The sequence below is a fragment of the Microcaecilia unicolor genome, unplaced genomic scaffold (assembly GCF_901765095.1).
Source record: "Microcaecilia unicolor unplaced genomic scaffold, aMicUni1.1, whole genome shotgun sequence".
NCBI classification, from domain to species: Eukaryota; Metazoa; Chordata; class Amphibia; order Gymnophiona; family Siphonopidae; genus Microcaecilia; species Microcaecilia unicolor.
In genome coordinates this window covers 3,653-13,730 of record NW_021963279.1, presented here as the reverse complement: position 1 = coordinate 13,730, position 10,078 = coordinate 3,653, and the positions used below count along the sequence as shown (strand labels likewise).

The following is a 10,078-nucleotide window of genomic DNA, read 5'->3' as shown; positions in this document are numbered from 1 at the left end:
TGTGAGCATCTGGAACATATTTCTCAAATTCTAGATGTTTTTCACCTATGAATTTGGGCAAGCACTTGTGAAACATTTTAGGTTAAGATTTATTGCACATCATAAAAATAGTACACGACACAACTCGTTTGTGTAAGAACCTCTTAAGTCCACTCACCCTACAAAGCCAAATGCAGTTTCTTTGGGCCCTTTTACAAAGCCCATCACTGGCTTGCCCCTCACCAATCCGGAACTACCACTAGGATACCGCAGGAGCCCGTCAGTAGGTCCCACCCCAGCACACGCCATTTCTGGCATTACGGGATTTTTTCTGATTTTTGTAGCACTGGAACTTAATCAATGGTAAAGGGAGCCCTTACCACCATCTCAATGGGTGGCGGAAAGAGCTCCACACTGAAATGGCCGTGCAGAAAGTGGTTCACTTGTCGCACAGCCATTTCTTTTTCTAAGTACATGTGTTGCTATACTGGGACAGACTGAAGGTCCATCAATCCCAGTATCCTGTTTCCGACAGTGGCCAATCCAGGTCACAAGTACTTGGCAAGATCCCAACACAGTACAATACATTTTATGCTGTATATCCCAGAAATAAGCAGTAGATTTTCCCCAAGTCCATTTTAATAATGGCTTATAGACTTTTCATTTAGGAAGCTACTCAAACCTTTTTTAAACCCCGCTAAGCTAACCGCTTTTACTACATTCTCTGGCAATGAATTCCAGAGTTTAATTACACATTGAGTGAAGAAATATTTTCTCCGATTCGTTTTAAATTAACTACTTTGTAGCTTCATTGCGTGCCCCCTAGTCCTAGTATTTTTGGAAAGAGCAAACAAGCAATTCACGTCTACCCGTTCCACTCCACTCATAATTTTATAGACCGCTATCATATCTCCCATCAGCCATCTTTTCTCCAAGCTGAAGAGCCCTAGCCGCTTTAGCCTTTCCTCATATGGAAGTCATCCCATTCCCTTTATCATTTTCGTTGCCCTTCTCTGCACCTTTTCTAATTCCACTATATCTTTTTGAGATGCGGCAACCACAATTGAACACAATATTCGAGATGCGGTCGCACCATGGAGCGATACAAAGGCATTATAACATCCTCACTTTTGTTTTCCATTCTTTTCCTAATAATACCTAACATTCTATTTGCTTTCGTAGCCGCTGCTGCACACTGAGCACAGGGTTTCAACGTATCATCAACAACGACTCCGAGATCCCTTTCTTGGTCGGTGACTCCTAACATGGAGTCACCGACCAAGCAATCCACTTAATTGCAGTTAATCCTCTTAACTTGTTCATTAACTTCTGTGGCTAATCTTTAACTCAAAAGAAAAAAGCAACACTGGGCCTTCAAGAATGAGACAACAGGAGTACTTTATTAGCCAAAGACCCGACACGGGCCGTGTTTCGGCGCCAAAAAGGCGCCTGCCTCAGGGGTCAAATTGTAGATATAGCGATCGTACAGAGTTCAAGTTGTAAGTGCCTTAAAGACAGCCTGGGTGACTTGCATTAATTTCGCTATAGCGCGAAAAAAGGGGCTCCGGCGAAGGAGCCTTCTCCTGTTTGGTCCGAGAGGATAAATCTTTAACTGCAATAGGTCCATAAACAAATCCACCATGGCCTTTATCTGCAGCATCTCTACTAGCACTACCACCATCATTAGTCCTAGTGCATAAGCACTTTTTTTTATCCTGAGCAATGTGTGGCCAGTATGCATTCTTCCTTTTCTTTCCAACCAATTGTAGCATATAGCCCTGTTGAGATTCAGTAAAAATATTATACAATAGGGTCAACACATGAAAGTACTCAGCAAGACTTGAGAAGAAAAATTATTTTCTTCGCCTCAGATATGCACAGCAATCCACCAGCTACTTTTGCTGAATTTATACTGCATTCCACTTAACCGTCTTTGTCTCCAGTGTGATTCATTTGGTGTTTTTCTGGATTTGAAAGTGGAGTGAAGCTTTTACTACAATCAGAGCAAGTAAATGGTTTCTCTCAGGGGGCAATTTATCTACTTTTGTGCATACCATTGCAGGAATGAACCTCACTCCTAATTCAGGGTATGTGAAATATAATCTCTGTCTCTCAAATCTATTGCTGCAGTGTGGATCTTTTGCATTTTTTTAATATTTGAAAGCCAAGTAAAAGCTTTTATTACACTCTGTATATGTAAATGGTTTCATTCCACTGTGGATAATAGGGTGACTTTCAAACTTGGTCTTTTATTACACGCAGTAGATATAAATGGTTCCACTCCTCCGTGGCTCCTTTGATGGTTTTTTAGAGTGGAAAGACGAGTGAATCTTTTCTTACACGTAGAACATGTAAATGGTTTCTCATCTTTGTGGATCAATTGGTGGCTTTTTAGAGTGGAAAGATGAGCAAAGCTTTTATGACACTCAAGACATGTAAATGGTTTTTCTCCTGTATGGATCAATTGGTGACTTTTCAGGTGTTTAAGCAGTGTGAACTTTTTATGGCACTCAGGACATGTAAATTCTTTCACTCCTTTATGGATCAATTGATGACTCTTTAGATGTGAAAGCTGTGTGAACCGTTTATTACACTCAGTACATGTAAAGGGTTTCTCTCTTTTGTGGATCCTTTGGTGACATTTTAAATTTGAAAGATTGGCAAACCTTTTCTTACATTCAGAACATATAAATGGTTTCTCACCTGTATGGGTCATTTGGTGACTTTTTAAATGAGGAAGCTGCGTGAATGTTTTATTACATTCAGTGCATGTAAATGGTTTCTCTCCTTTGTGCATCCTTTGATGGCTTTTTAGAGTGGAAAGATGAGCAAATGTTTTCTTACACTCAGAACACAGAAACGGTTTCTCTCCTGTGTGTATCATTTGGTGACTTTTTAAACTTGAAAGCCGAGCAAAGCTTTTATTACACTCACTACACGTAAATCGTTTCTCTCCGGTGTGGATCATTTGGTGATTTTTTAGATGTGGTAACTGTGCAAATGTTTTTTTACACTCAGAACATGTAAACGATTTCTCTCCTGTGTGGATCATTTCATGACTTTTTAAACCTGAAAGCCGAGCAAAGCTTTTCTTACACTTACTACATGTAAATGGTTTGTCTCCCTTGTGAATTATTTGGTGACTTTTTAGATTTGGAAGCTGTGTGAACCTTTTATTACACTCAGTGCATATAAATGGTTTCTCTCCTTTGTGGATTCTTTGGTGATTTTTTAGTGTAGAAAGGCGATTGAAGCTTTTATGACACTCAGGACATGTAAATGGTTTCTCTCCTGTGTGAATCATTTGGTGGCTTTTTAGATATGAAAGCCCCAGGAAGCTTTTATTACACTCACCACATGGAAATCGTTTCTCTCCTATGTCTTTCTTACGACTTTTTTTCTGCATTTGAAGCTTTGAAAACCGGGGGAAGCTCTTCGGACGATTGAAACAGATGCTTGTGGTAGATGGAATACATGTAAATTCTTGAGGGTCTTTCTTTCTTTTCTCCTCTCCCTTGTCAAGGTTAGAAGTCATGTAACCACTATTATTTTGGAAGGGTCTCTCTGCTAAGTGTCTCTGGTGTCCATGGATGTTAGTAAACTTCCTGTAACATCTCTCACGCTTTGAAACTCCATCCAGAGAGTCAGCTGCAAGGTCCCTTTTCCCTTCCGAGTTCTGTTGCCTATTCCTTGTGTTTCTCCTCATACGTCCCTCGAAAATATTCTCACAGACATTTTCTGATTGTCTTTGGATTTGTTCCATTGCTACGGGATCTTCTCCTTGATTCTTTTCTCTTTTCCTTTCTTGTGTGATCAGCTGATTTGCTGGATATAAACAAAAGGTATTAATCATGTGTTAGAAGTGGTTTCTAAAATATTACATGAGTATAATAAAAAGAAGAGGTTGTATTGTAACAGGATTTTCTATGTGTGGCTTTCTTATTTGCAAATCACTTCTTGAAACATTTGTCCCCACACACCTCTAGTTTGTGAAATGATGAGATACCCCTTGGAACTGGAAGTGTGTTGACATAAGAGCTTTCGAGAATGGTTTGAATGAGAACATTATAACCTGTGGTGATCAGGGAGTTTCTTCGACAGTGATGAAGCAATGACCCTGGATCCAGACTCCAACTGAAATATGGCCACTGTGAGGAAAAGTTTGTCTTCACTCTAACTTACAGAAAGAACAGCTTATGAATGGCGTATGGAGACATATCAGTAGAGAATCCACAAACGTCGAGTCAATATACTGATTAATAAAGTTTGGTTCATCTTCACTCTGGAACTCCTGGTTTTTTACCCACTGTTTTGTTGTATGGAGACGTATGACAGAAATGTTTATAGTGAACCTGTTAAATGTGTCTGAAAATGATTAAAGAAAAGCTGTTTCTAAAGGACTAGACAGAATATAAAGGGTCTGAGATTCAGTGGCACTTATTAAGGCCGGAGCAGCTCCTGTACAGAGGACACAATGAGCAGGAGTTATTCCCAGATTTTCAGCAGTATTTACCCAGATAGCGCCACTAAAAAATCAGCCAGACCATCTTAGAACTGTCTAGATAAAGGGGAGTAAAGGGTAAAACTAATTGTTATTAATTTTGATTTTGTCTTAACTAGAATCACTGTTTATGCTAAATACATGATAATCAATAAAGCTAGAAACGCTTCAGGGGATCCTTTTCTGGGCTCCTAAGAAAAGGCCTATCACACATCGACAGGCATATAAGCCTAGGCCTGACTATTCTACTTCTGACATTTCTGCTTCTTAGGTGCACAATATGGATGCATCTGTGACCCCAGTTTCCAAGAGGTGAAACTAACCTGCTTCTTTACTGGAAAATGGGCTCACAAGACTGTCCTGAAAATTAGGTCTAGAATGGTCCCTAGGTATCCAAGGCCTTCATGTAATCCTTTTACCTTTGGTCTCACTTATTTTGTCTGTTTTTCTCATCTGACATGCCCTTATTTACACTGTTTTAGAATTTAATCCCTCTACCCCAGATTTCTAAAAGGGTTTCACTGACTGGTCACCCTGGCCAGGTTCTGCCCCCTTCAGGCCGGGCAGCGCAAGAGTAACCAGACCTTAATTTGTGTCAGAACCAGAGCGGAATAGCATTTTGGCACTTCTTTGGGCTCAGGAAATGACATCACCACATATCATTCCTTCCCCCCCCCCCCAGTCCTGCTTCTCTCCCTTTTACCCCTTCCCTAATTCGCAATGGCATCCCTTCATCCCTCTCATTCCAGTATACCTTTCAAAGATATCTTCTGTTTTAGAGGCTGCCGGCAGAAAGCAGCGACTAGAATCTGTCGCTTGTGCCGAACTCAGAGACTTCTGATGCAACTTCCTGTTTCCACATAGGCAGGAGGCATCATACAGAAGGCTCTCATGTTGGCACAAGCAGCATGTTGTGAATCTCTGTTCACTGTCAGCAACCTCTAAAACAGAAGACAGCTTTGAAAAGGTATATTGGAGGGGTGGGAGAGAGGGAGGGATGCCATCAAGAATTAGAGAAGGGGCAAAGGGAGAGAAGCAGGACCAATGATGAATGGGTGTGAGAAGGAGAAAAGCTAAACCAATGAGGTGGGGTGGCGAGGGAGAAGGAGAAATACTGGATCACTAGTGTGGGGAAGGAGAAATGCTGGACAGGGAGAAGGAAGAGAGAGTAGGATTCTAGATATGACGTGGGAAACAGTGGAGAGATGCCAACTATGAGGGGAAGGAGAAAGGAAGAAGCCACCTTATTGGCCAGAAAGGAGAGAAGCTGCACTGCTGGGGTAGGGACTAACGAGGAGACAGGGAGATGACAGGCTACAAATGTTGGCTGAGTGGAGAGGGAAGATATTTGGCTACAAGAATATACTCCTGCCGGTAGTCTGTGTGACTGCAGAGCGCAGAATTTCTGCAGAATTCCCCAGTCATTCAGACATCAACATTTCTGAGCAGAATCTGCGCTCTCCCCCCACCCACTCGCTCACTGCTGCCCGCCCACTGCCCAGCTGCTGCCTGGGGCCGGCTTACCTAAGCACTGAATGTCCCTCCAGCCACCCCTGCACTCACCTGAAGTAGGGGAGGAGGAACTGCAGTGGGTGAACTTCTTCGGGGGCAGGAAATAACCCCGTTCTTTCTTGTCCCACTGCCGCCGCTCTCCTGCTGGTGCCGTACTTTATCCAAATAGCCGCCAAGACTTCAAGCGGTGACTCCTTTTCTCCTTCTCACAGCCATCCATTATTAGTCCAGCCTTTCTCACCCCCTCCCACCATTGGTCCAGCTTTTCTCCTTCTCCCTCCCCACCCCCCCCCCCCCCAATTTGGGGCATTCTGGGGGCGGGTTAAGTGCCGATATTCAGCTCTTAACCAGACAGGGTGACCACATAAACCACAGTCCTATCTTAATGTGGTAACCTAGCAGCCACTTCAGTTCCGAATATTCACTTAACCAGCTATGCACTAGCCAGTTCTGCATAAACTGGATACTCAATGCCGAAACCCGGACATGGAATTGAATATCTGGGAATAACACCGCCGACTGAATATTTACCCTATTGTTTAACGTGAGATTTGCGTTTTTCTTTGAATGGGAGAATACAATTAATAAAGATAAAGGCCCAGAATGGCTTTATCTTCGCCAGGACTAGACAGAGAGAATTACACAGAAAACAGAATTCCAGGAGGGGGTGGGGGAGGAGATAGTCTAGTGGAAAGTATGTAATCAAGAGAATTGAATTATAAAATGTTACATCATTTAAATATACATCCTGCATGGGTTAGTAAAGTGTTGAGAGGTATCTTTAACAGATACATGAAATCCCAAAGTCAAGAAGGAACATAGATATATTGTATTAAAATAGAGGAATGTTGAAAGGAATTAGGGACACATCTGGAAAAAAAAGTGTTAGGGAAAATTATTCCCAGGATGAAAGAGAGTTGTGTGTTTTGGATGTGGATGAAGCTCTTGAATTGGAAACAAATGAATAATGCTTATTTATGTGAAAATTATGTGTAATTGCAAAGAAATGTATCTTGATACATGGACACATAGGAGCCGACTCTGTGGGTGCTTGAGAAAATTCCTTGTATGTGTCCAGGGAGGGGTTATTTCCACTGGGCTTAGCACCCCCAATAATTTTGAAAAGTTGGCTCCTATGGATACAACCCAAACCTCCTACAGTGATGTTTTGGGGGAACCAAATGCAAACGTTGATACATATGGAATGTTTGTCAGCCCAGAGGAAGGGAGAGAAGAAAACAGCTATTTCATGAAAATTTGGAACCCATTTTTGAATGAGTTGATTCTTAAGTACTTTAACAGAGACAGACAGCAGTGAGACTCTACAAGAAGAAGAATCCAGAGACCGTTTTTACAAAAAGACGATTGATGCATGGAACAAAACCATTTATAAGGATTTCAAGTGGTGGGGAGAGAGGGAGAAGGGGGGGGAATAATGGAAAGGTTGCTGAAATATACACTTTAAGTTGTAAGAGAACTTATATTCTTGAAATGTTCGTAAGGTTATGGAGATGTTTAATAAATATGGGATTCAATACAGATGGGAAGGTGAGGGTGTTTGATGCAGGGATGGTTGCGGGGGGGGGGGGGGGGGGGGAGAGAATAAAATGCTGTCACGGTCATTATCATGTTGAACAGAAAACTGTTAGACGGTTACACTATCGGTGACTCGTGTTAATGTTCATTCTGTGTGACGTAATAAAGATATTTTCACCTAAAATGGATCTTTGTCCCTCGTATAAGGACCAAAGTGTCTCATGCCTGCTCAGATAAAGATATGACAGGAATGGAAATTACAAATTCATCCCAGCAGTTTTACCTCAATCCCTATTACCCCACTCACCTGAGCAGCTGCTTTTCCCAGTTTCTCTTTCTTCTGATCCCAGCTCGTCCCTGACGTACGGCTCTTCCCCTCGTTCCATGTGGGATATAATGTCAGGGATGACAGTCGGAGAGCCTGTTCCTGGGGTTAAGAAAACTGCATTAGATTTCCCCAAATCATATAGTGTCTGATTCCATCAAATTCAACACTCAGACAAATTTCCAGCATAAACAATTTCACCGACTTCAATGAACAAAAATTCCGAAACCTGGACCCTGCAAATCTCAGTAATAGTAACATACATACATAGTAGATGACGGCAGAAAAAGACCTGCACGGTCCATCCAGTCTGCCCAAGAAGCTAAATTCATATGTGCTACTTTTTTATTTGTACTGTCCTCTTCAGGTCACAGACCATATAAGTCTGGCCAGCCCTATCCCCGCCTCCCAACCACCAACCCCGCCTCCCACCACCAGCTCTGGCACAGACTGTATAAGTCTGCCCAGCACTATCCTCGCCTCCCAACTACCAGTCCCGCCTCCCACCACCAGCTCTGGCACATACCGTATAAGTCTGCCCAGCAATATCCCCGCCGCCCAACCACCAGCCCCGGCACAGACCGTATAAGTCTGCCCAGCACTAGTCCCGCCTCCCAACCACCAGCCCCGGCAGACCGTATAAGTCTGCCCAGCACTATCCCTGCCTCCCACCACCAGCTCTGGCACAAACCGTATAAGTCTGCCCAGCACTATCCCCGGCACAGACCGTATAAGTCTGCCCAGCACTAGGCCCGCCTCCCAACCACCAGCTCTGCCACCCAATCTAGGCTAATGTTTCATAAACCTTCTTAACTCATCTTTATAGCATAGTTCCAATGCTAAATAGTACAAAACATTATCAGCCTCATTTCAATATATGTGAGACCTTCCTTATCCCTTATGTAGGTCTCCTTAATCACACCTAGAACATCTGGAATAAGGTGAAAAACACACTGAGCATGCTCAGACAGATGTGAGCTCGGAGAAAGGGCAGAAGCCAAAATTAATTTTCCCAAATTCCTCTCTACAGAAAACTTTCCTGCAGTAACAGAGTAAATGACGGCAGATAAAGACCCACACGATCCATCCAGTCTGCCCAACAAGGTGGACAGAGCTGAGCCCGCCACTCTGTGAGGGCCCCAGTCACCCATGCGTAATTGCTGATTGTCAAGTCTCCACCATGTCCACCATACAGACAGCCAAACATGATGGGGATGGTATGTGGTTATAACCAAGACTCCGAATAATGCTGACAGTATTCAACTTACCAGACCAGATATCTTCCTCTCCCCTCTGAGATGCACAGCACCCTCACTTAAATCATGTGGCAATAACCGTGATCTACAATACTGGAGCTGCCGAAGTTTCACCCGTCTTTTGCCATTTGCAGAACACAGACTTATAAATCTGCCTGGCATCAGCCTCAGTTCCCACTACTCTTGCCCAAGATAACACCTCAACAGCCACAGTTGTGTTTCCATCCTCTTTCTATTTAGGCATCCCCTGTGTCTATCCCATGTATTTTTGAATTCGCTCACCGCTTTCACTACCCTCTGTGTAAAAACAAAAATTTCCTGACGCTACTCCTAAGTCTATTTCCCTGCAACCTCCATTCATGGCCTCTTGTTCTACCACCCCTATATCTCTGGAGCAGGGGCGTATCGGAGGTTCGGCGGTAGGGGAGGTAGGGGCTAGAGTGAGGGGGCACATTATAACCCCCCCTACCGCCGCCGTCGTCGTCAACCCTCCCCCCCTACCGCCAACCCTTTCCCCGCCTACCGCCGTCACCTACTCCCGAGGTCTGCTCCTGCCGGTTTTTTAAACTATTACTTCAGCTGGCGGGGGACCCCAACCCCCACCAGCCCAGCCGAGGTCTTCTTTAACTTCTTCATCCTCGTGCTGTTAAAGCTGCATAATGCATCCTTCCAGTTGGACGGAGTTTGACGTCGCAGCACGTTGGAAGGATGCATCATGCAGCTTTAACAGCACGAGGATGAAGAAGTTAAAGAAGACCTCGGCTGGGCTGGCGGGGGTTGGGGGTCCCCCGCCAGCTGAAGTAATAGTTTAAAAAGCCGGCAGGAGCGGACCTCGGGGTAGGTGACGGCGGTAGGCGGGGCAGAGTTAACGGCGGTAGGGGAGTCCAGGGCGAAATCTGCGGGGGCCCAGGCCCCTGTGGCCCCACGCAGATACACCCCTGCTCTGGAGGTCTGTTTGTATATTAATAC

The 10,078-nt window shown here is 43.9% G+C and overlaps 1 protein-coding gene across 1 annotated transcript; it reads right to left on the bottom strand.

Moving 5' to 3' along the window:
• Positions 1–2,136: 2,136 nt before the first annotated feature.
• LOC115459140 (gastrula zinc finger protein XlCGF57.1-like) lies at positions 2,137–7,943 on the bottom strand. Its single transcript, XM_030189014.1, has 2 exons — positions 7,836–7,943; positions 2,137–3,804 (listed from the first exon to the last, which is right to left on the bottom strand). Exons 1-2 carry the CDS (start codon positions 7,912–7,914, stop codon positions 2,186–2,188), a joined length of 1,698 nt encoding a protein of 565 aa, XP_030044874.1. The 5' UTR covers positions 7,915–7,943; the 3' UTR covers positions 2,137–2,185.
• Between the last annotated feature and the right edge of the window lie 2,135 nt (positions 7,944–10,078).